Here is a 27701-nt window from a genome sequence, read left to right on the forward strand (position 1 = left end):
TTTGAGGCTGGACTGCTGCTCTTACAGAACTGTCGTAAGGGAGTATCCAATTTCAGCAGAAATCAGAGGACAGCAAAAAAATACCTGTATTCTGTTTTCCTAAAAAAAAAAGAACATTTTGTAGGACATGCCTGTGTAGCTGCATACTTTTGCTTATGATTAGGATTAATGACTTGAATAAACTTTTTGTGATTGAGGGAATTAAAGCAATCTATAGGCTTTTTTATAGTATAGCATAGGAAGCTGTTGTGCTGCATAAAAAAATAATAGCTTTTTTCAGACAGTGGCTAGATGAGTACTTTGTAATGAAGGCTTTGGTTCAGCATCTTTCTTTTACAAAGCTGAAGAATATCAGAGAAACCAAAGATGCTTTGGCAGTTGTCAATGGAACGATTGACGTTTCCCTTTATTTAAGTATAGGGGAAAGCCTATACTCTGCTTTTGGAACAGCCATGGGACGATGGGTTGAGGCAAAGTTGGTGAGTCAGATGATACCTTCTGTCAGTCCGAATGCTTGAACTGAAAAACACAGACAAGCTTCAGGGCACGGAAGACCTGGGGCAAGTCACATCTACTTTAAGCCTGTTTTTTCCAGCTATATGATTTGTGATAATAAAGGGTACTGCTTCCCCGTACAAAAGCTTGTCTCTTATGTCCTTACACCACAGTGGCTTCAACAACATTGCCATTACTGAAGTATGGGCACTGCATGTAAAGAAAAGGGAAAGAGAGCTCCAAGATCATGTAGAAGCAAATATTGTTAAATCAAAGGAAAAAAAGAATGTGGGTAATATTTTTTTAATACCAAGTTAAAAGAAATATTCTAAGAGATTGAGAACTTTTGGATACGTCTATATAGCCATTTGGCACTATTTATTGCCACAGAAATAACTATGGTTTTTTATTTTAAAATGGAACATTATTTTTCTTAGTTATGAAATGTTGGCAGTTTTCTATAAAAATATCAAATGCTTCAAGTTCTGGTCATTAAATCTTTGCTTTTCCTCACAGGATCATTAATTAAACTGACAAATGCAGTAACTGAAGTTATGCAAATAAAAAAAAACCCATCATGATTTACAGCACAGATAAACTAAAATACTGTAGTCCTTACTTAACAGATATGAGCTTTTTAACAGAAAGCAAGATACGTGAGATGCTTTAAGTAGAAGTTGCAATTTTGCAACATAAGTCTGTACAAAACCTCCAGGCAGCACGCTGTGAAGGAAGTACCTGTGTCCCAGGAAATGCTTTTTCCATTAATCCTTGTTAACAGTAGCTTTCCCCCCAACCCCAAACTATTTACAAATATATGCATTTTGCAAGCTCAAAGCACCGTGTTTCACATCTTTATGAATGCATGCATTGACATTTCATCCTTTCATGTGCAAATTCTAAAATTCATTGTAACCAAGAAAACAAAAAAAGTTAAAAGAGTTCAAAATCTGTCTACAATCATAAGTGAAAGGATCAAAAATGTCAGATGTTGCAGAACACTAGCTCCTAACAGAGCTCTCTTTATTTTATTCACTGTTCTTGAGTCATTTTTTTCCCCTTTTTTCCAGTTTGTTACAAAAAGCAGTCTTTTTTTTTTTTTTAAATTAAACAGTATTTAAACTAAACAACTCTTCATGCCATGCAAAAATAACATTTTATGCACTTTTTTTGAGGCTTTCCATGTTTTAGTTCATAGGCATTACTAACTGTGTTTTAAGAAAAGGTATTTTTATTGCTTTTGTGGCTAGTCACATGCTAGTTTCGCGTGTGGGACAGTAACCAGTTTCTCCTGGACTTGAATGAATTTCTGGGGCAAATAAATGGTTTTCCATTTTGTGACCTTCTTGGTTACTGTCTTGCTTTACCTCACCCACAGCATGGTAAATGTCTTGAGTACAGTTGTGGCTCATGCTTTTGGGTGAAGAGCTGACCTGTGGCTCCTCTGTTAAATGGTTGCCATCACTGTGTTTATCCCCACAGCAATTTGTCTTGATATCCTGTTGTTTTTCATGTTTTATACCATGTAACTCCATAAACTCTTCTTCTTCTCCAGTGTCTATTTCAGTGAAGCTCCTCCTCTCTTTTGAAGGGAAAGAGAAAATCTTTTGTTTGGGAAAGAGAGGGGATGATTTTTTAGCAGGTCCCTGACAAAGTGCTGATGCATCAGCACCAAGTAAAGGTCGTTCACCTTGGGGTGAATTTTCTTCTAGGAGAATGGTGCTGATGTGCTGAGGGGTGGCCTGTGTGAAGTCTGCGCCTGCCATTACTGGCAGTGGCCTTGCAGTGCTTGGTGGAGTTTGTGGAGCACCACCTCTATTGTCTTTAAAATTAACTTTGAGGGATCTAGATTTTAATGGGTTGCTACCTTTCAGGGAACTTTTGGGGCTTTCCGTGGTGGTGTCGAAATGCAAATGACTGTGCAAAACAGTTTGGGACCCACTGCCATCACTGATAACAGCTCTGTCGATTGGATTATAGTCAAAGGTGACATCGGTTGGAGAAAGTATTCTGTCTTTTGTGAATGGTATAAACTGAGAACTCCTTAGTCTTTGGTTGTCTTCCAGATTAACAGCATCAGCTGGAAATCTCATTTGCAAGTGAGAGCCAGGAAACAGAGAAAGGGGAGACCTCTCTGTTTCCGTGAAGTCGGTCGCACAACTGGCAAAACTGTCGATACTGGATGTGCTTCTCATGTCCGTTACGATGTCTGTAGGTCCGGTTGGCAACGGATCTCTCTGACCTGTAACTTCTTCCATTTCTATTTCTTCTTCATACACGGGTGGCTTTGCTGACTGGTCTTGGTAACCAGCATTAAGATTAGGCTGAGACTGAGTTTTAGTAATTTCATTATACAACATCTCCAGTTTTTGGGCACTGAGGTGCTGCGGGCTGGAGGATGCTGCGGCGTTGTTTAATTGCTCGTGGGAGTCTTGTTGACTAACTTCTTGGTATTTGTTCTCATAAGACTTGTTTGAGCTCGTTTCAGACATTGTCCTTCTGGCCCATTTCCACCGGCTTGGGGACAGGTGGTTGTCATCAGGTGTCTCCTTTGGATTGGCTGCTTCTCCAGGCTTACCTGAATCTACTGCTACATCTATCATTTCCATACTGCGAGCAAAGGCATCTTTCAGGTTCATGGAGACAATGCTGCCATTTCTTTTAGCTCGCTCAAGTGCTTCTCTCCTCTTAATTGCCTTCTCCTGTCTTTTCTGCTCCTTATAAAACTCTGAGAAATTGTTCACAATAATTGGTATGGGCAGGGCTATGACCAGCACTCCAGCGATACAGCAAAGTCCTCCAACTATTTTACCTAATAACGTCTTAGGATAAATGTCACCGTATCCTACAGTAGTCATAGTGATTGTTGCCCACCAGAATGATGCAGGGATACTGGTAAATTTTGTAGCATCCTCGTCCTTTTCAGCAAAGAATACAAGACTCGAAAATATCATTATTCCCATGGCTAAAAATAATATCAACAAGCCCAATTCATTGTAACTCCGCCTGAGTGTAAAACCTAATGACTGAAGGCCTGTTGAATGTCTGGCGAGCTTAAGAATCCTTAGGATCCTCATAATACGAAATATCTGAACCACACGTCTGACGTTTTGGAACTGCAGGACACTTTTATTGGACTCTGTGAGGAAAATGGTGACATAGTATGGCAAGATAGCCAGTAAGTCAATGACATTTAACGGGCCTTTGAAGAACTTCCACTTATTTGGTGAGGACAGAAAACGCAAAAGGTACTCCATGGTAAACCAAGCAATGCACACAGCTTCAACGTGTGCTAGCTGAGGGTTGTCATTTGGCTGCCCAAATTCATCTATTTCTTGAAGCTCTGGCAGTGTGTTAAGAGACAAAGCAATAGTGGACAGTACGATGAACAGAATGGACACAATGGCCAAAATCTGTAAAACAAAATAAACAATGTTTTAGTTAGACGGATACAAATGTATTTGTCAGAGCTTGCTTAAATCCTTTCAAATGTACATGTGTCAAATAAACTCAGAGTGGTGGAATCATGGAATCATAGAACGGTTTGGGTTGGAAGGGACCTTAAAGATCATCTAGTTCCAACCCCCCTGCCATGGGCAGGGAACCCTGCTGCTTTGGGAAGCTGCTTTGGCTGCTGCATTCATTATTTTGTTTTAATGTTTTGAACTTTGCACAGAGAGAATACATTAGAATCATCTTAGACATGGTCAAAACCTGATGGTTTTACTGCCTCCAAAAAGCCAATTCATTTCAGAAAGCAAGCCATGACTGGTTTTACCATTTTTAAATTACAATGGGAGGTGATATTTATTATTGCAAGTTACCAAGTGAAGGTTATAAAGTTCCTGCTAATGTGCAGAATGTTATTAATTTTCTGCATTAAGTGTAATTGTGTAAAACTTTACACAGTGCAGAGAAGTGATTGGGAAGTTCCGTGTGTAAGCTGTCAATTTAGTACTACATAGTGCACACCTTCCTAGCTATGTGTAAATTTATGAGCCAAAAGTCAAAAAGTTAAGAAAAATAAACAAGAAGCATTGTTCAGGAGACTACTCCTGCTGAATTGTCATGTCTAGACAAATTTCAGGTGCTACAAGAATTGAAAGTATTGGCCCTGAATTAGGTTGAGAGCAAGATGTTAAAAAGTAAGCAGTAGTATGAAGGTGAACCCAGTTTCTCATCATGATTAAAATGTGTAAGTAGACGAATGCTTCCTAGAAATAATGTTTCAATTTCTGTCTAAGGAGATAGGTTATTTGAAATATTTTGTCATTCATTTTGATAAAGTTCAGGCACCTCCGTACCTCACAGCCTTCCATTTTGCCTGGAATAGCTGGTCATTCTCATTTACAGAACCAATATTTTGAGACAAGAAATGAATCTATCGAAGAACCTAATGGCTTTACTACAAAGTTTAGTTATTTATACTCAAAGGAATATGGGCAGCTTTGAGATAGTGTGCGAAGTGTTAAAGTGATGTAAAAATTACTATAACACTTTACTTGGAAAAAATATATTGTTTTGCTTAGAAGTCCTAAGTAAATCCAAGTTTCTATTAGAAATACTAAAATAAATTGTTTTCTGTTCTAAAGCTCAGTTTAAGCTCATTCATAAAAGCTTTTGCTCTCATTTCTCAGAGATGGTACTGTTAAATCCATTTGGTGATGTCTGATGTACTTCCAAGGACACAGTAAGTCTGACCAAATTGCTGTCATACCCAAGAAGAGTGAAATGCAGCTAAGCAGAATGCAGGTGTGACGAGTATATGGAGAGGATTGGTCACAGTGGTGATAACGGCTCCAGAGATGGAAAGGCCAGCTCACTCTAACTTTGAGAAACATAGCACTAAGCCTGTTTCAGCGATGGATTACTAAGCTCAAATTCAGGTCTCGAAGCACAAACTGAAATTGCTCATGGTGTGAGGGTCCGTATTTGGCATCATCTTACTTATGTGCTATCTTTGGCCTTTTTCAGCTAATAGTAGTCTAGAACAGGTACCACCTTTCATATTTTGAAGTATTCCAAACAGATTTGTATCTCTCCCTACCAGTGCCTCTTCTGCCTTTTTTTTTTTTCTTTTTAGCCATATTAATTGGAGGAATAAGATCCATTCATTTCTCCTACCGAGTGAGTTGTGGACCACCTGTCTTCATCCTTCATACAGCCCATTCAGAAACATAGTCTGGTTAATCTATCCTATCGTGTTCGGTTTGTGTGGCGGGGTTTTGGTAGTGGGGAAGGGGCTACCGGGGTGGCTCCTGTGAGAAGCTGCTAGAAGCTTCCCTGGCTCCAAGCTGGACCCGCCGCTGGCCAAGGCTGAGCCCATCAGCGATGGTGGTAGCGCCTCTGATTGATAGCATATTTAAGAAGGGGAAAGACTGCTGAGGAAGAAGAAGAAGAGCTACAGCAAAGAGAGGAGTGGGATGTGAGAGAAACAACCATGCAGACACCGAGGTCAGTGAAGAAGGAGAGGGAGGAGGTGTGCCAGAGCAGAGATTCCCCTGCAGCCTGTGCTGAGACGGCAGGCTGTCCCCCTGCAGCCCGTGGAGGTCAACGGTGGAGCAGAGGTTCCCCTGCAGCCCGTGGAGGACCCCACACCGGAGCCGGTGGCTGGGCCCGGAGAAGGCTGTGACTCCGTGGGAGAGCCCACGCTGGAGCAGTTTATGGAGGACTGCAGCACATGGAAAGGACTTGAGTTGGAGAAGCTCATGGAGGGCTGACCCCCGTGAGAGGGACCCCACACTGGAGCAGGGGAAGAATGTGAGGAGCCCTTCCCCTGAGGAGGAAGGAGCAGCAGAGACAACATGTGATGAACTGACCACAACCCCCATTCCCATCCCACTGTGCCACTGGGGGGAAGAGGTAGAGGAATCGGGAGTAAAGTTAAGCCTGGGAAGAAGGGAGGGGTGGGGGGGGAAGGTGTGTTTTTTAAGATATGGTTCTATTTCTCATCATCCTGCTCTGATTTGATTGGTAACAAATTAAATTGGTTTATTTTTTCTTCCCCAAATTGAGTCTGTTTTGCATGTGACCGTGATCGGTGAGTGATCCCTCCCTGTCCTTGTCACAACTCACGAACCTTTCGTTGTATTTTCTCCTCCCCATCCCACTGAGGGGGGAGGCGTGAGCGAGCAGCTGCGTGGTGCTTTGTTGCCAGCTGGGCCTAAACCACGACACCTATTTAGGAGGGCTATACATCCCTTTAAAACTTCTGCTACCTACAACAGCAAAAGAAGCCAATCTTAGTAAAGAATGGAGGCAATAATACTGCATACCTAGGCAGGGCTGAATAATGAAATTTGTGATGTCCTGTAGCTAGGACAGAGGCAGACAAAAGGCAACACTATTGGAGAGCAATAACTACCTTTCAAACTGTGAAAGTTGCCTGTATCAGATTTCACTGTGAAAAAGTTTGAAGCTTAAATAAGGTATACTAGGTTCTCCACTTCACTGAAATCACTGTGAAATAACTAATGCATGCTTGAGTTCTCTAACATACTCAATAACATAATTATACTTTCAGAATTCAAAGAACAAATAAACATGGCACAGGTCTGAATTGTTGAGCTTGCAGTTTCTGTCAAACTGATGGCTTCCTCATTGGCGCCGGCATCAGAATGTAAATAACAGCATAGGAAAAAGCTGTATAATACAAGGACCAAATTACTTGACATGCGTTGTTCTTAAAAAAGCAAATCATGAGAACATATCTGCCTAATTGTCATCAAACTGGTTTTAATTAGGAAACACTGGCATTTCAGTCTGTCATAGGGAATTTATTTTATGCCTAAATGTTCACCAGCATACAAATGATCCTAGAAAAGGGGTGAGTCAATGTATAGCACCCCTTCTTACACTGTGACAACACTAAAACTCCATGCATTTTATAGGTCTTGAACACAAAACTTTCCTGTTCAGAATTGCCACCCTGGGTGTTTTATTGATAAACACCATCTATCTGTCTGTTTGTTCCAGCCATTCATTCATATGCTGATAACACGCAAGCCTGAACTCTGCCAGCTATTTTAATAAAATATACAGAATAGCAGGCCTGGAGTTTTTAGTGTTTTATACATATCATCTGTAAGCATGAGTCTGTTCTTGGTGAAAAAAATTTACAGCAAAGGAAAGTATTTTGGTTTCTTCTAATGTAAGAATCTCAAGCTTTTATTTGTCTGGGACTTTGTTGTGTAATTAAAGTTGTGCATCATTCCACACACAGTATGTTTTAATTATTGCAATTGATAAGATTTTACAACTCATTAGGCAAAAAATGGCAGGGGATCACTAGGAAGAACAAGAGCAACTATGAGAAAAAGAAGAAGAAAAAAAAGAGATTCCCTATTCTGAGTTTACATAAAGAACACTTTGCAGATAGTATTACGCTGGTAAATCCTCACAGAACAGATGTAGCTTATATTAACAGAAGCACCGAGTTTATAAGAAAAGCCTGTAGCAACCTGCTAGGCTAGCTATGCTGATACAGAAGAGTAAAAAACCCACCACTGACTGAATCTTTCCCAGCAAAACTTCCTGTGTTCTGGGCATGTTTCTGGAACTGTGTTCTGGACTGAAATGCCTGGAAAAATTTGCATACTCCAAGTAATCGATCTATGACCACAGTTTGGCTATAGAATTCATGACATACTATTTTTAGTCTGCATTTCAGAATATAAACAATACTCTGTTTAAATGACAGATTCTGGCAGTTTATGTCATTTAGATATGGTTCTACAAAAACACAAAAAAATCCAACTCGTATTAAACTTTAAAAATATTTCCTTATAAATTGCAAAATGTTTCTAAAAGAATGGACATATTTAAATTCCTTTCTTATGGGCTGGATTTGAGACATTTGAATCTGCTGCTGATGCAATGAATAGTAGAACATTCCTTGAATTAATGATGCAGTCTTAACAGGCTGCTCCAGATACTGTTGTTTCTGATTTTTGGAGGGGGCAAGGACTGGTAGCTATCTCCTGAAAATGTAGTGGTTTCCCAGTATTAAATTGCCACTAAAAACTGGCTTTTTTTCCTGTGCACCCATCTCATCACTCATTATTGCCAGCACTGGGAGGACTTCTGCATAGAATGAGCATACAACTGAGGCAGAAAATAAAGGTGTAATGGAGTAGGCTTCAAATTGCTCCTTGCCGTTCTGCAACAACTGATATTGTGAAAAGGCTTCTGACATAACTGACATGCCAGTGTTATTGTTATATAAAGCAGAGAAAAAGTATACATTAGGTTCACACTGAAGTATAGCTGCTCAGGGAAAGTTCAGTTGAGCCATATCTAACAGGCAGTGCAGTATATTTGATTAATATAGGTTTCAATCTGTAATCAGGTAAAACTGTATTAGCAATGTTGTTTCCTTAGTTTTTGTTCCAGGGTGGGATCTAGGGTAGGATCTAGACCATTTAAATAACAGACAGGAATATAGTCTCATTACTTTTCAAATTTCTAGCCTCCATAGGTTCTTCGCTTTTGGCATTTAAATGTATGATATCTTCAAATAAAGTGCTCTGGCAGTATCTTTAACTCTGGCTTCAGAAAAAAACTCAGAAAAACTAGTCATCGTTCAGCTTTTGAAAGACTTCTGATAACAGTTTCTGGAGAACTGTATCAAGTTTCTTGGGCACCTAGCTGTATATTCTCAGAAGCATCTGCTCTTGGGAAAGAGGTGTCTAGATCTAGGTTTGGGCAGATAGATAGCTGGAGTTGGTCTAGGTTCTTCAGAGAAACCTGAGAGCTACCAAGTACTGTAGCCAGCAGGCCATGCTGTATCTTGCATAAAAGTATCCTTAGCCTGTAGCACAGAGCTCCCAGCTTGTGCCCAGACAATCCACCGACTCACAGCCACACTGGCAGAAGCAGAAGGTCAGATCATGGAGGTTGTCATTTCTCTGAGGGAGTAAGCCCATGAAAGTGGAAGACATGTTTGTAGGCTTGATGGGAAGTTTACAGAAATCAGTTTAAATCAGTAGCATCCTTTACTGTCAACAGTCTTCAGATTGTGATACTGAGTTTGCAACTGAATGGAACAAAAAGTTTTGCTCAGTAGGAGCACTGTCTTGTACATCTGCCTAAATCTGTGTGTGTCCTCTTCTTGACACCTGGGACTATCCAAACGAGATGCTTATTGGAGCAGCAAAGACAACACTACAAATTGAGCTGCCTTCCAACTATAAGCATTATCACATGAGGAATTTCAAGAATAGTCAGGGCATCAGTCTGTAGATATTTAGGGGACAGGGCCATTATACTTTCCTTCAGCAATGCAAAGGAGAAGCACATTTTTATGTTTGTACAAACTGGGTAAGTACAAGGATATTTTACCAGCTAATAATAGCACTTATCAGTACAGCACCATGGCACTGCCTTCAGCAGCTGCCACCGCTGTTCCTTGCTAGACACTGCGTGACCAAGGTCATGAGACAGCATCTCTGTCCCTGGTCTCTTCATTGTCTCCCTTCATTGTGTCCCTGGGACTTCCCAGTTACAAGCATCACCTCTTGCTTCTGGCCCATGATTCTACATTGTGCTGCTCTGCAGAGAGGAGTGTATTCAGCTCACACCTGCCTGCTGGCAATTCTGCACTCAAAATGTGTACTGGTGTGTCACAGCTCACATCATGAGCAGTCTGGCAGACTTAGAAGTCTGTTACTTTGATTCTGAGGTTTCAACAGGCCACACTGAAAAAGTTCAACAAGAGGCAAGACATTTTGCTACTGATAACAGGGTATGGCCCTTACTGGCTAATCCTTTTATTAACATAAGGTCCTTGGCCAGGAGACATGAAAAAGGAGACAAATAGGGCCAAACCCTACTTGGATTTGGTCCAAACTGGAACGCGATAGAGTTATGGCAAGCACTAAGCATGCCAGTTCTAGCCAATCTTAATAGTTCTGCAACACTGAAAATTATGTAAGAATAGATGTATATGCTTGCAAATACTCCTTCTTAAGTCATGGAAAAATTGTCAGTTACTAAAATTAGACCTAGGTACCAATTTAAAATTATCCTAAAAATATTACTGAGAAATAAATAAGACATCAGCCTCCAGTCGGGTCAGGTACTCTGACAGCCTCCGCTTTGTCATTATTAGAGCTGAGTCAGTACTTGCAAGAATGAAGACAGAATTTCATGATATAGTAAGAAAGACGTTTATATCACTCCGTCATAAAGTCTCAAAACAGACATCCTTTGTAGTTATCATCTTACAGGGCCTGCAGACCATCATTACAAGTGAAAAATTGCCACTGCTTATGCACATCTACCGTTTCAGAGTACACCTTTCATCTCTTTTTACCTCTCTAGAATAACCTCTGATTGCAGACTCCTGGCACAGGTCTAACAGCTCCACATAGAATACAATGTTTAATTTTTGAAAAATAAGATGGAGGAGAGGGGAATAATTTAACAGAATAACAGCTTACAGCTCTATCACAGTTGCCCTTTCAGAAACACATCTGATAATGGCTCTGACAGCATGTGTAATCACTGAACAGCTTCCCTCTGCTACTCTTGATCTCCTTCCTTGATGACACTATTTCGAATTCTGACCTTTCATTTCCACTTTTTCCTAGATCATTATTATTAATATTTTTAAGGACTCAATTTGAATGTTCGTCATTGATCTTTCAGGGATATTCATTAAGCCTGACATTAACCTCCATATATGAAGGTTAAGCTCTTAGTGTTGTACTTATCTGGTGCCTAAGTGGTACACAGTCTTGTCTTTTTGTCTCTTTGCACTGGGATGACTGTTGCCTTAAAAGCTTAGTCTAGAAATGCTCATTGAGGAGGTTTTCACTAAAGATTTCATGACTAGCTCCATAGACACTCCCTGTCATATCTTGAGATATGAGAAGTGACTACTAGTCCATCAGTAGATGAGCAGCCACTGCTCTGTCTTCAGTTCAGCTTGACAGACCCAAGTTCCCATTAAGCTAGTGAATTCAAGTACTTCTAGATGTTTATTCATGGTTCCATGAAGTTCAGTGGTGACTCTACCTAAGTAGTCATTTCTTAAGTGGCATATGTCCAGGATTGTGCTGTCCTATCAAGATCACCCACACTGGGAGCCAATATGTGTAGTAGTGAAGTTGAGGGCAGGTGGTCAGAGGGACTGCCTTTGCTTCTGTAGTGCGGTGTCCTTCAGGTCGGTGTGTGAGGCGGCTCAAGGGAGGTAGTAGTTTGCTGCATACCAATTCCTGTATGCGTGGGAGACTAATGATGATAACATCAGCATGATCATAATGACGGTAAGTCTAGTGGGAGGGGTAATAACAGGTAGTTAAAGCTGAGATTTTACCACTAGGTCACTCAAACTTCTTCAAGCACAGCTATATCTAAGCAAGATATTTTGAAACTGGCTCCAGTAGGTTTACCTGACCTGCGAAACTACTACTGTCTTGGCACATCCTTCACTTTGGAAGTTCAGTCATAAAGCCTTTCTGTGTAGCTGATATCCTTCCTGCTTGAGAGCCCTGCGTGAACTCCAGTTTTTTTCACAAAGCCTTTCCATATCTAGCCCTCTTCCACTTTGTGCTGACCTTCCCATTCCATAGACTAGTGTTTGCCTTAGAAGACCTAGACTCTCAGAGGGGATAAATCTGGTTAGGAAAGAATCCTATGTTTTTTGAGAGCAGCCTGGTATAATTCTGGTTTAAATTAACAGTAATAAAATACATCTCTCCTGCATTCTGTTACAGGTAAATTACTGATTTTTGCATTTATGCCATTAGGATAACAGTAATAGAATACATCCCTCCTGCACTCTGTGGTGGGCAAACTGCATTTACTTAATGACCTGATTATTGCTTTAGGGAAGGATGACCTTTGGGTTTGCACCACCTAGAATTTCAGCATCAGGATTTAGTAAAATGTGGGTTTGAGTATTTGATTATGGCTGAATATGGAGGTGGCTTGGTATAAGGCAATCTTCCAGTGGATAATATGGGAAAATGAGAACCCTGGGAATGTGGACTGTCTCTATGAATCTGAACACAGGGGCCATTAAAGTCTATTAGAACACTAGTGGCACATTAGCTACATAGTAGAAAATTAAGTACAACACTGCTAAAATTTGCAGGATGTATTTACTAAATATTGTGACCAAAAAGTAGTGACAGAGATCTTGGAGACCAGAGAAATTGCACTAGGCACGAGTAATAGGCAATGGATTGCAAGCATGACTATTAGCTGGATCTTCAGCACAGCCCTGAAGAAACCTGCTGTAATTAATTATGAGCAAAAGTTGAGGATAATACTGGGGGTATCTGTTAGACTGGCAAAGATGGGAGACCTTGAGTAGTCACAGATGAAGGCAGTCTTCATAGTTTGGGAAGAGGCGTATGTATTCAGTTCAGCATCAATGGAGACAACCCTGAATACTGTTTAATTAGCACAAAGCTAATGAGCATTACTTTGGGCTTGTTAACAGATGAAAATCCATATCAAGTCAGTTCTAATATTTTTTTGTTGAACAGCAAAAGGCTATCTCAGCTGGAGACATCAAATCAATTATTTCATGATAAATAGCCAACTGCCCACTAGGACTTAATGTAGAAGAAATGGCAGATCCAGAGTCAGTGTAAGTGACTGGGAATTGCTTTATTTTTTTCAATAGGAATTGGATAAGCCGATGAATTTGTCTGTCATATTATTGACAGAAGTGGAGCTACTACCTGCTTGAAATTATAGTGTAACTAGTTTAATCAATTAAATCATTTAAAGTAATGTAGGTTACAGTGAAAATAAAAAGTATATCTAGCTAAAGCTTTCTTTGCTGTATAAGAATGGGAGAGATTTAACTCCCCATTACAGATAAACACAAAAAAATAACTTCAAGAGTCATGTTAAAGGCTTTATTTATAAAATAGTGTCTGCAGAGCTTTTTGACCTCCCTGAATATTATTTTTAGATGAAACACTTTGCCCATGTGTGTAAGAAAAGTCAGCTAAATTTATAAAAAATTAATGCCTTTATTGAAGTCCCTGCCTGTCCTCATTCAGAAGTTTTCTAAAGCTTTTGATGATTACAGCTGGCATGTTTCTTATGTTTAGGTTGTGTTTGGTACTAGCAGTCTAATTTTCGGGTAGTGAAAGCTGATTATTATTAGTTAGATGAATGTACTAGAATCTTCAAAATTTCCATCTAAGTCATGACAAAGAGCTTGCAGTTTCCAACTCTTTTTGCATAGCAGACCATATGCAGGAGATGTTCTGCGCTCCTTGCATGCGCAAAACATTGGCTTCATTACCAGGAATTCCATTTGCAAAAAAAAAAAACAAAACCCAAACAACAAACCCCGAAACAACCCGGCCCCCAAACCCAAACGAGGAGGTTATCTCCAGCAAGCAGCTGGGCTGAGGGTCAGACGGCCTCCAAGGAGGCGAGGCTGGGAGCCGGGCGCTGGGACCCAGCGGGGCCGGGCGGGGCGGGGCCGGGAGCTGTCCCTCCGCCCCGGTGCTGAATGCGGGCCCTCGGCGAAGCCGATGCAGCGGTGCGCTGTCGCGGTTGCACCCACATTCGCTGTCGAACCCTTTTATCCTGTCACCTTAAATACGTGAAGATATGGAACGTATACCATTTACAAAGATAATACTGGCAAAAGAAAGAGAATGCTGGCACAATGTTTGTTTCTCAGACAAAATACCGTTGAAGTAGGCTGGAATCTCACCAGAGGTGAGAGATTTCTTTTTACTGCTTGCCATTAAATAAGTTACTAAAAACACCGGCAAATCATGGTGGAGCTAAACAAGCAGGACTAATGAAAAATCAAAACCCAATTGTTTAGCTCCGAGAAGTTTTACTATAGGCTGTTGAATGGATATGATGGGGGAAATCAACACACCTGATGTGCAGATTTATGCTGATGCTACTAATTTTGATATTAACATTCACCTTAAAATAGAAAGCTGGATGTAACTGACTTCAAAAAGAAATGCTGTGGAAATTAGAAATTAAATTTCTTGGTTCTCACTGTTGGTATTTGCCATTTAGTTTTAATGGAATTTGTTTACAGCTGAGAGCTCAGGTTATTAACAAGGACTGTACACTTGAGTCTAATTTGCTGACAACCATGTTAAGATTTTTGTTTAAACTATTCCCATTCTATCGTCTTTTTACCATTGACTGAGACTGTCTATTAGTGATATAATACAGTGAGTAAGGATGACCTCCCACCTGAAGACTGCTGTTATCTATCAAAGAGATTTGCTACTCAGCCTTATTTGAAATTATGACAGGCACAAAATTCAGACATAATCTTTACTCACACTTTTAAAATAATTTTTCTATCTTGGCTTCGTGTCAGTTTCTATATATATTTCAGAACTGCAGCTCTATATAAAACATCTACATCAATCTATAGGTTTACATAAAGCTTATGCCAATATTTCCCACACTTGTGGAATCACAGAAATTGTTAGGGAAATGAATCCAGTCTGTTGTTTCCTCTTTTGCAATACAGTCATGTGTCGTTAAAGGCCTGCATATCTTAACTGTCTTCTTTTTTACTAACTGTAAGGTGACTTTCCTTTCTTTCTCCCTTTTCCCTCATAACTAATTTAGACTTCCACTGGAAATATATGCAATATGATACTTTTTCTCATTACTACTTAAGACTTGCATTTATGACATTTAAAATATTACCTATAGCTTCAACAGAAATATATGAACATTTCATATCATATCATGTGTTTTAAGATGCTATCAAACTCTAGCAGACATTGATTTATTAGTTACACTTATTTCATGCTTCAAAGACTATGCCCATAGCCATGGAGACTATGGACTTAATATAAATTGGAAAAAAAAAAACCCCAAACCCAAACAAGAAAAAAACTGGGGGGGGGGGAAGAGAGAGATCAAGCTGAAGAAAATAGATAGACCTGTTTATTAGCCTTTAGTTTTTTGCATTTCCTGGAGGGAATTAATCCTATCCCATTGGGAGAAATTTCCATCTATACATTTTCCATTCACAACGTAAAGGACTTAATTCTCTGTGGAGTTTTCAGCTGGTTTTCAGCTCCTTGAATTAATAAAATATACTATAAATATATCTAAAAAAGAATATTGATTTAACTTTATAGTTAAGTCCCGATATATAATATTTTTATTTTTTGCCTATCTTGTTATAAATCATTAAACAATATTCAGTTCCCCATAATTCTTATTTTCTCTTTTCAGTGTATTTTATTAAGAAGACATTTAATATGCTTTAATTTCTTTTACAGTAAGCTTAATTATTCTAACTACACAACAATCCTACCAAAATATACAACATACTGAGAGCACAGTCATCAAATAATATGATGACCACTTGAGAATCCATTCATAACTTCCCTATGAAAGAAGGAACTGCTTAATTGTTCAATCTCCTACTGCTATTTTAAAGTATTTTTTCTGTCCATGGTTCACTGACTATTGCTTTTGATTAACTTTTAAATTTTAGAATCTCTTTTCTTAAATAAAACCCTAAAAGTTAAATACAGTGTTAGAGAAAGTTAATTCTAGGGGATGAATAAAATGTGCAGCAGTTTAAATCAGATTCTAGTCTTAATCCAGTCAATAAAGAAAGAAAACTGATTTGGTCAGATGTAGATCTGTTATAAAAATTTCCCACGAGTTTCAGCACCATGAAGACATGTTACTAAGAAACAAAGCTGACAGCATGAGAAACCGGAGGAGAAGAACCTAAATAGTTAGTAAAGCCAAAGTATTCTGTAAATGTAAAGTAAAAGGTAGCATTCATAGGCTATGTCTACGCTGCAGACTGAGGTGGAGTGGAGCCCTATTTAGACTAGTTCTAAATAAACCATCAAGGACAGCAAAACTGATGTAGTTGTTGCAGCATGGAAATCATGATTCTTACATAAAATATTTAAGCAGCTTAAGTATCAACGTCATCAGAAATCAGATGGAGAACTCAAGTGAGGGCTGTTTGGAGTAACACTATAGCAGAAGGCAGTCTGCTGGATAAACTCATGGAACGCAACCTCTGATTTCCCCTACCATGATCCAAAGCAGCTGGAGAGTTGATTAAATTAGTTGGGTGAGAGTTAGCCTAACACAAATCATTTGGATGATGGATCTTCTATAACATTTTTGCCTTAATCTTGTTTCTGTTAGAAAGGATGTAGTTCAGGAAGAATGGGTTTTGCCACTGATAGCTAAAATGGCACTCCAGAGCATTACACAGCTTGGTGGAAAACAGGATACTTTAAGAAAGGCCTAAACTAGACACAGATTCGGAGAGCCTCTGAAGGTGCAATAAATATTCATCCTGCACATCCTGACCCTATCAGATAATGTAAGCAGGTAATATAATCAGAGCTTATCACTATTACTGGTAGTGAATTGAATGATTATTAACTTCTAATCTTTCAACTTCAGCAGCTCCTGGAATTCCAAACATTCAGAAAAAGATGGAGTCAGATTCTTTGAAAGCTGATACAGAGGATGGCCAGCCTTTATTGGAGTGCTCCTATTTTGGACTTTTTTTAACCCATGGGAAGACACTGCTGGTAAAGCTACCATGACAAGACTGATGGGGTGGATCTGGGAACAGAGCTACATATTTTGAGTAGCCTTCCTTACCCTCCTTTTCAAGTTTGTCTTTCATGTGGTAAGAATGTTTGTTTTCTCCAGTGACTTTGAAAGCTATGCTGCTAGGAGTTTTACCTCCTGCTGTGGCTACACAGCCAAAATTTGCAAAGGTAGGCATTACACTTGAGAAGAGTTCTTTGGCCAGGTTGGATACTGAGCAACAGAGTTCAGATCCAGAATTTGGATTAGAAACTTTTCCTTATGTTAGATGTCCCTCCAGAATTACTTTTGCAACTTCATCGGTAATACTCCAGTTTCAAGCCTTTATTAAGGTGTGATGTATTCTGTAACGCATCCACAGAGTACCAATGCTCTTCAAACAAATATATAAATGTCCTCACATCATATTTAGAAAGGTCAAATTGTAATTGAATAAAGATCTGACGCACAAAATATATTATCTATTATTAAAATATTATTAAAAGGTACTGCTCGTGCTGCTGTGAGCTCAGACTAACAGCATACTAGATAGGAAAATGCCTGTAAGTTATGTGAACCTTCCAATTTAGGGCTGTAATTCAGACTCCACTTTTAGCACAAATAACTTGGGCAGGTGCTGAATAGAGTGTTCAAGAAATGTCTGTTTTCTCCTAAACAGTGGATTGGCCAGAAGAAGGGCTGAATATTCACTGCTCTACAGAAAAGACTGGTTTTGTCTGGTCACATATAAATGTCTATTAGGTTTCAAACACTCATGGTCTACCTGCGTCTCAGGGCCTGGTTTTGTTCTCAAGAAATCAAAAGGAAATTTGCTGTTGCCTTTAACCAGAGTGCACAAGTGGAGTTTGAATATTTTGGTAAGCTTTATTGGGAATATGCTGATCACCAAGGGAAGAAGGATGTCTATGTAAAGAAGAGCAGGTTTTGGACCTCAGCAGTGGAGTGAGGAAGCAAAGGAAGGAAGTCTGACAAGCCTTAGTCTAGTGTTCCACAAAAGGTGTTTTGATATTTTTCCTATTTTGTATTTTAACCAGTAGATGTCTCTGTTTCATCATGCAGTTGTTGACAAGGACACAATATTCCTGTTGTCACAACACGTAATTATTAAAAAAACGTTTGTTTCCCATGGAATGAATATACGTGAATGTAAAAATGCCAACTTAATGCTCTTGGCATACCCTGCTGATTTCTGACCAACGTAAGCCCCTGGAAGCTTTAGTGAGAGCTCTGGCTGCTAAGCAACTTTGAAAATCATCCTTATGGAAAGGTCCTATAAGATTTTAAGAGGACAAAAGAGGAATTGGTGAGATTCTATGGACATTCATCTAAAAATGTAATAAATTTAGTCCAGCTTTCTTTATCATATGGGAAGGCTCTCGGAAGCAGCTTACAGAACAGTATGGAGTATTCGATTTCTACACAATGCCTCAGGAAATTCCAAGTTGTGATAGATGAATTATCTTCTCTGCTTCATGAATGTGTAAGATAATATTATTTCTGTATCTATAGCTATCAAGAGTAATAATGTAGATAATTTGAAAAATTCACACCTAACTGAAAATATCAATGATGTGATGCAATTCTATTCAGACGTATTTTCCTCATCATTTGAGAAAAAGATAGGATATATAAATAGTTATTAAAAAATCCTTACAGACGAGATCAGCAGGTTTTAAATTATATTCAAATTCTATTTTTTTAAATATATATAAAATGAAGATACATAAATTCAGAAATTATAGCTTCTTGAATTTTAGTAATTATCTAAGAATGTGATAGGTTTCTATTAATTGTTTCTTGATTTTACCCTTGTTGTCCTATGGCAGTAGTCCATACATTTAATATCAGGACCTATTTTTTTGGCTCTGTTTTCCTGGGTATGTTCATATTTGAGATCCTGGATTAGCTCATCAGAGAGAAAAAAGTCTAGACTGGATCTGCACTGAGCCCTGAACTGCATCAGAGCTTTTTGTTTGTGGGTTGTTTCATCCTGGTCAGGTGGTCCCTTGGTAGAAATCCCTATAGAAACTGTTAGGATTTGTGGTTGTGCCTCATACTAATTAAATTGCATAAGCATATTATGTTAGAGAAGGAAAATATTGCCTAGTTTAGATGATAGCTGTGCCCACATGAACCAAAGTGGTACATTGGGGCGCTTTTTTTGCCACTGAGACCCAAGTCTATGTTGGAAACGGAACTTCTCCAGCTGGAGGGAGCACTGCATCAAGAACAAATAGGCGTTACAGAGTTCCCCTGCATGTTCACACTTCCACACACTGTGGCTGTTTCTCCTACTGTTCAGTGGAGCCATAGGCGAGCTACTTTTTAGTCCACGTTTATGCTCCAAAGCACTGTGATGAGAGGTGTGGATGGCCAGTCTCTAAGAGTCATTAGTCCCGCGTCACTGGTTCCACCTCCTCACAGGGTGGCCATTTCTAGGAGCCAAGCAGAACATGAAGTAGTAGAAGGAAATATCAGGCCTTACCCTGAAATGACTTATTATTAGACACAGCTGTTCCCCAAATGTATGGACAATGAGGAGTTGATTGTAGAAGGGGAAATCAGTATTGAATAGTTGCAAAAGAGGGACCAAATTGTCTGTTGAATCTTCCTGATTGTCAAACTGATGGCCAGGCCACAGAAACCCCAGAGGTTTCCATGACTGCAGCTATACAGCAGAGTTTCTATAGCTCAATCAAGCTTAAGACAAGAAATAAACCTTAAAATAAATTTGTCAGGTATGAACAGCTATAATGCAGCTATTTGCAGCAAGGTTATGGACAATAAAATTCATCTTCAAAGAACCCTTGAACATGGAACAAATACATAATACTCTGGCTATGCCTCAGGAAGTATCTTTTGTAGCTGACAATTTCATAATACATATATTTTTTTTTCTTTTAACTGCCAGCATCTGGCAATTTACAATAGACTTGGAATGGACACTTTGGGGTATTTACAACTGCTTCTATCTACACACTGATTACATCTACTTCTACTTCCTGAAAGCCACATAAAAAAACCACCACCACCAGGAAATCAAAAATTTACTGTAAGGGCAATGTGATTCTTTATTTTGCACGATCTTTATGATAAGGGATAGCACTGCATGAGGAAGTCATAAAGACAAAAATTTGTGTTAGTATTCAGTCAGAAGTGCTAATCAAAACAAAGTAAATATTTTTGAAAAATCCTTTACTGTGGAATATATATGACAAAACCATGTGACTTCTAGTAGTTTACAGAGAGTCATGGCAGTACTCAAAAGATGACAGTATAATTCAGGCACCAGTCAGTTACACATGGAATAAACTGGAACCACTGTGTGTAAGGAATATATGTAATATTACTATATACTCTTATGTATGGTTTCTCTGAGATGTAAACATACAGCTATGTTCTTTCAAAAGGATTATTTATTATTCATCTTGCCAATTATAATCGCTTCTCCTTTATTCTGGGTCCTTCACGCCCAATTATTTTTCTGTAAATAATCTAATGAGAAACACATTTTTATGAGAAAATACCTGTTTTACTATACCTATGAGCTAACTGACATTGATGTATTTCACTGCTATTAATAGAAACACGGCAACAGCACCATGGCTGTGGTTTGGTTTTTTTGCAAAATGATTTATCTTAGTAGTCATGGAAGTGCATGCTCCTATAATTGCCCCATGCTCCTTTGAAGGATAAGAAGTGGGAGGGAGGTGATTTGTTGCCTTCAGTACAATACGTATGACATTATGACAGAAAAGTTAATGTTAGTCTGAAAGCAAATAAGTGGTAATACTGCTTTTGCTGTCATACAAGATGCAGAAATGCATGTGATATGGAGATTAAGGAGTCAAAGCATAGGAATATTTGAGGTGCTTTTCAAAATTTGGGATCTTGAGTTGTGAACTGAATTTTTTCAGCATCTAAGAAAATGCTTCTCATCCTTGAGCTCCTGTTTATATTTACCTCTAACAGAACCCATAATATCTCATCTTCTGTCTTAATGGTAATATTTCAAAAGGAATCTAGTTTGACATTAGACTGGGATTATTTAGAAATACGGGACTATATTAACTCAGAGGGACTGAGGGAAATATACCATCCTACATCAGCCCTAACATCACCGTTTGTGGATACATTCATGCTCAAACCGTTAGCTTCCCTGCTTCTTTTCCAAATCCTGGTTCACTTCCAGGCTCTTTTCCGGAGGCAGGTAATCGCCTCCCTCTGAGATGAGACCAATATTCTATACTCCAGGAGAGCCATATGGACAAAACATTGAAGTCTAAAAGCAGGAAGAAGGATGTTTAGACCAGATTTGCCCATGACCTCCACCTCTGCACGGGGCCCTTTTGCTGTAGGTGCCCCTACTGACACTTCCAAAATGGGAGGGACTGTTGAGTGACCTGTCTATGTGCTCAGGCTGAGCCAGGACAGACGTTTTCATCACTGTCACAAACACATTTTCAAATGTACATATTATAGCTACAATCTGACACCGAATCTGATTTATGAGAGAAAGCACTCATATAGCAACCGTGTGATGTTACTGTGCCTATTTAATGCATCTGTTGGGGGAAGCATGCTATGTGTAACTCAACAAGATAAAAAGCAATTTCTATGGATTTTTATCAGCAGGAGGCTTGTTTCAGAGCAGCATGATTTGGGTAAGAAATTCCCCTAAAGGCATGTGAAATCGTAAAAGAGGAATACAGTTTCCAAATCTCTCTCAGTGGAAATCAGAGATCCAAACAGTAAAATGGTGCCAGTAAAGAAAGCGAGTAACAGATGCACTTTCATTGTCTGATCTTTCCACTTACAGTTAGTCTTTCAATATGATGAGCATCATTGCTAACATGAAAATGTGCAAATAAAATCACATTGAAAGTGTTAAACATCAGCAATGTTAGTAGGGTCACTAGCTGCACACCAAATCTGGAAGCTGGGATGAAAGGGATTAGGTTTTGTTTCTTTTCATCAAAGGCAAACATGTCTCTTCTGAAATACCCTGTCAAACAGAAAAAGCTGCAGTCCCCTCTCCATTACAAAGCATTGTTCTTTTATTAAAATTCATTTAGTTTCTAACTCTGTAGCTGGAAAGAAAAGCAATATTTATTTTGGAGTTTCCAATTGCTTTTGAATTTGACAAATGACTTCAATTATTTGCTTATCAGATTTAGTTTAGGAATGAATTGTACATTTTTATCCAGAGGGTGTTACAATTGCTAAAGATTTTCATCAATTTTCCATTAATGTGTAAGTCAGTCTTAGTGATAATTACTAAAGCAGAGGCATCATATTAACCTCTTGGTACCAGAAGTTGGGATTAGCATATTAGCACTTAAGCAACGTAAGCCTTGGCCCATTGGTGACAAGAGATTAAACTGCAGCATGCTGTGCCTGCTGTGAATGAATTTGCTATACCTGGTCTAATATATTTTCTGCAGTGCAAAAATCCTTATCCAGATCCACAGAACTCAGTTGGAATATCCTCACTAACTTCATGAACCAAAGGTCCATGTAAAGCAGGTGTCAGGGATCAAAATCCTACCTCAATTTGATGTATCTTAAGCCAGCTCAAAAGAGTGAGCCTTTAGCTGTTTCTTAAGTTTTCTCTTTCTGCACTCTATAGAGTAATCACTGTTTTTTTGCAGGAGGTGGTAAATTTCAAGTTATTTAGATGCACTGAAGCATAGAAGTTAGAGGTAGATAAGACCTATTAAGGCATGTGGAATACTGCTCTGATAATGTCACATAAATTAATACGCATTTTGCTGGCTGACAATGCTGGCATTGACCAAATAGCTAAACCAAGAATATATTTGTGTGGCTGTAACATTACCAGCATGATATATACTTTTCTGATCAATAATTTATACATCAAGATATGCTTCAAAATCTGATCACCACGGTAATCTTAGCTGTAAGAGCCCCATTGCTTTAAACTAAAATCTTCAAAAAAAACCTTTAAAAATTGACTTGGTAGAATTATGGTAGCAGCAGTACAATTTTAAATTCAGCGACTGAACGAATTTTTTTTCAGTGAGATATCTGGTTAAACAGTTATCATTCATTTTTTCTTCAAATAGTATTTCGACATTGCAAGTTAGAAAAGCAGCAGCAAATATATAGGCATAGATACCTTATATAAAATGCCAACATTTTCTATTATTTATTAAACATGTCAGAAGTTCCATGGGAATAAAGTTATGAAAGGAATTTGTTGTTCTGCATTACTATTGCCTTAAGCTTTGATGACCTGTGAGTTATCAAAACTTACGGTTAGGTCCTGAAATTGAAAACCAGGTGGTCTTTCTAGATACGAGCTGTTTAGTTTTCAAGAGAATCAAATGCAAAGAGCTCCTGGGGAAGGCTGTGGAATATCATGTCTACGGCCTCACTTTTCCTAGCTATAAATTTCCTATCTTATAAAACTTCTACATAAAAGCTACTGTATAGTAGCTGCCAACTTTACATTGGTCTTATGAGGATCAATTAATTATGTTTGGCATTCAATGAACTTTAAGAGATCAGTTCCCATTTAAATCACAGCATCTTGCTGGCTCTCTTTCTTACAGAGGAATGAAAGATGGGGTTGTTGTTATTGTTCATGTCCTGCCACACAGGCACTCGGGGGTGTGCTGGCCATGGTCTAAGGACTTCCATTGATATTCTTAATATCAATTTTTAAATGGTTCTGGCAATGATACCACACTGGACTAACTGTTAGTGTTAACCACAACTGCGCTACCTCTCTGAAGTACTGGTTTGCATGACATGATTTTGTGGCATTGGATAGCTTGTTTTCTTTATAATTCATTATTTACTACTATTTACATTGCATTGCTGGAAGAATGTAGTTCCCTTTGAAGTGGGCTCTTTACAGACAATTGGCAGACTCTTGTCTGCATCTAGATTAAACTTGATACTGAATGTACACAATAAATATGATGGGAAGATGTGGAAACTATCTTTACTGGTCAAAGCTTAGTACCACATATTGGCTACTTTATATGTTTTTTATATGAGTGCCTTTAGAGGGAATGAGGGCCTTTATGAATTCTGGGCACTGTGTAGCAGTAAGTGCTCTTTCCATGGTTAAAAAATACAATTTATTATTTTTAATGATCATTAGTTTTGCATACGATTTATATATGTAAGACCTTTTTGCAACAGTAAGAAAGGTAAAAAGTGCCCTTAGATTAAATGAGAATTGGGTTATCACATTAACAATAATTTTCATTTCCTCACAGTGAAATAAATACAATCCTCAAAGATAAGGGCAAGGCTTGAGGTGGGTAAACTGGTCTAGGGGTCCAGAGTTTGTGTAGTTCTATTGGTGGCTTATATTAATTCTGTTCACTTTTCCCACATCTGTAACAAATATCAGATGATATTTCCAACAAATCGTTAACTTTTCCTTCTCTTCCCCCTGAAAGGCACTTGTTTGCAGAAGAAAACATGAAAACATGAATAATGTATTTATTTTATACATCTTCCATGGCAGAAAGAAGCTGTAAGTATCCCATTTGAAGAAAAGCCTATTAACAAACTGGAAATGAAAAAAAAAATTATCCTTTTCCTCGGCTCTCCACTAGCCTGCAAGCTGGAAGACTGACATTATTAGTTATTCTCACTGGACGACCATTTCACTACATTTTGTTAGTTCATTAAAATTCCTGTTTACAAATTTATAAGCTTCCCCTTCAGAAATTTATATGAAGACATAATCTGTATGTGCATATATTTGTGTGTGGTTATCTATCTTAACTACAGCATCTACAAAAGCAGAAACCTTAATGACCTTAATGCAATCAGGAAAGGAACTTCTGAATCCTTTCAATACAAATGCTTTATTAATGGCTTTTACAGTTGATCTGCAGAATGCTGAGTTGAAACATACGAGAACAGCTGATATTATGCTGATAGACAAGAGGTCAAATCTCTACAGGGTCACGTATGTTACTGCTGAAAGCTTAAGCAATTGTTTGCACGCATGGTTATTGTCCTGGTTTCGGCTGGGACAGAGTTAATTTTCTTCTTAGTAGCTGGTACAGTGCTGGGTTTTGGATTTAGTGTGAGAATGATGTTGATAACACTCTGATGTTTTAGTTGTTGCTAAGTAGCGCTTATCTTAAGCCAAGGACTTTTCAGTTTCCCGTGCTCTGCCAGCAAGCAGGTGTGCAAGAAGCTGGGAGGGAGCAGAGCCGGGGCAGCTGACCTGAACTAGCCAAAGGGGTATTCCATACCATGGAACGTCATGCCCAGTATATAAACAGGGGGGAGCTGGCCGGGCGGTGCGGATCGTGGCTCGGGAACTAACTGAGCATCGGTCAGCAGGTGGTGAGCAATTGCATTGTGCATCACTGGTGGTTTTTTTGTTTGTTTGTTTGTTTGTTTTTTTCCCTTCCTCCCCTCCTTTTTTGTTATATTCCTTTTCATTACTATTATTATTATTATATTTCATTATTACTATTGTTAGTATTATATTTTACTTTAGTTATTAAACTGTTCTTATCTCAACCCACGAGTTTTACTTTTTTTTTTCCCCTCTTTCCTCCTCCTCACCCCACTGGGAGGGGGAAGGGGGAAGCGGCTGCGTGGTGCTGAGTTGCTGGCTGGGGTTAAACCACGAGTTATTTATAGTGTTGGAGAGTGAACCAAGAGTATTGGTATCTGATCCATATCTCAGATACATGAAGCAAACTGAATGCGAACCGAGGGAACAACAGATGCCTGTGAACCTTGTCTGGTTGACAGATGTCATTTGAATAAAGTTTATTAAATATTAATGGCCACTTAAGCGGATTTCCCCTGCTAGTTTCTCTCTGGAACAGTCACCAAATCCCAAATGATCTGGGCTGCATTATAGTCCATGAAATATGCCTATGCTACTTCAAGGTCTAGGCAAGGTGGCATCTCAGGCCCTTCAAGGAAGAACCTTCTTCTTTCTAAATCTCCACAGGTGTGGAAGTTAACTGTCACTTGGAGCAGGAAGGGCTCCCGAGTAGCTGTGGAATAGGGATCGCTGGCTGTAAGAATCAAAACTTCATGGTAAGAATAAAACCAGCTCCAGACCATCAGAGGTCCTGGTTAGATCAGAAGTTTGAGTTCATGCATTACTTGTATCGGTTTCCCTTTAGCACATTTTTAGGTTTGATTATCCTACTTCAAAAATGGTTCTTGGATGCAAATATATGCTTCTTGTTTATGAATAAAACAACAATAAAAATATTATGCTTAGTTTATGAATAGAAGTAAGTAAAATGACTTTGCTTGGTCCAGGGGTTCTTAAACTGTATGACACTTAAACACTTAACTGCCATGAAAGATGCATAAATAATGCCTAGGAAGCCAACAGCTTCCTTCTCAGCAGAGATGTGACTGGGAACTGCTGCTGTTGCTCCCAGCATTACCATAGAGATGATACATGAGAAGAATAAAGTTGGGGACTTCTGGAAGCCTTTGTATTTTGTAACAGCTAAAACTATGCAGTTCAGAACAATGGGCAGCATCTCTCCAGGACACATGCAGGAGGCTACGCAGTGTAGAAGTACGAACTTTACATATAACAAGTCACTTACAGCAGTTTTTGTGGTAGCCTCTCGTAACAGAGTAAAATAATTCCCCCAGTGTGAGCTTAATTTTAGAAGACATCTGCTTACCACTGTAAGTGATAATATTTTGCAGTGATAGGGAACATTTGAATCACAAGCAAGAGACTGGAGTATTGGCTGTGACTACCTGCAATTACCATTTAAACTCTCTTTTACAAAGATTTCATTCCAGATCTCCACAGCTGTTCATATATTCATGTACTGTACAGATGAGGGGGACAAAGATATCCGCTCAGACTACTTACCTCTCACAGTCTTTTAGATACTTAGAGTAATCTCAAATGTACAAAATGTACATCTAAACCAGTAGAGCATTGTCTCAAGATTACAGACTCCACAGCAAAGTCACCAAATCTCAGATTTACCCTTACACAAAACGGCCGTTTACAAATCCCTAGATTTCATGAGAGCAGCAGATGGTGAAAATACATTTCTAACTCATTTATGTTCTATGCAGCAGGATGAATTCTTTTTGCTCTCCTCATAAGTATCCTTCCAATATAATTCTAACATTATTTCCAAAAGCTGAAATTGGTTATGAGGTTGTTTTTTTTCTCCATTTCATTTTGTATTGTTTTTGAAGTGAAGAACAAGTAAAGCTTATCTTCACTTATATTTCAAATGCAGCACCTATCAGCATTCATATATATAATATACATATACACACATGCACACATATATACACATACATACACATATACATATATGTGTATGTATGTACACTTATACAGACAGAGATCCCTGTTAAACATCTTCAAATCTGAAAGACAAAGGCTTAATTTAGGAGCATTTAGAGTTGTGGGCTACATTTCTGGCATGGTGCTAAATGCAATTTACTAAGCCCTTTATGCAATGTTTTATTATACAAAAAATTGCAGATGTGCCAAAAGTAACAAAGCGGATTGGTTTGGAAGATTTAATGAATTTATGTCAGCTCTGAAAGCCTGAGTCAAACATCATATTCCTGGAGCTTAATTTGGATTGCTAGTGCTTTTTAAAGTAATTAAGGGCATACAGATAGGAGACATTTGAACT

At 38.7% G+C, this 27701-nt stretch overlaps 1 protein-coding gene across 1 annotated transcript in view; it reads right to left on the bottom strand.

Moving 5' to 3' along the window:
* Positions 1-1745: 1745 nt before the first annotated feature.
* The window catches only part of KCNB2 (potassium voltage-gated channel subfamily B member 2), a 185708-nt gene continuing 159752 nt past the window's right edge, over positions 1746-27701 (bottom strand). Inside the window, exon 2 of the mRNA XM_050891579.1 lies at positions 1746-3908. Coding sequence (XP_050747536.1) covers positions 1746-3908 — 2163 coding nt within the window. The remainder of the gene's footprint in view (positions 3909-27701) is intronic.

The sequence above is a fragment of the Gymnogyps californianus genome, chromosome 2, assembly GCF_018139145.2.
Source record: "Gymnogyps californianus isolate 813 chromosome 2, ASM1813914v2, whole genome shotgun sequence".
Lineage (NCBI taxonomy): Eukaryota > Metazoa > Chordata > Aves > Accipitriformes > Cathartidae > Gymnogyps > Gymnogyps californianus.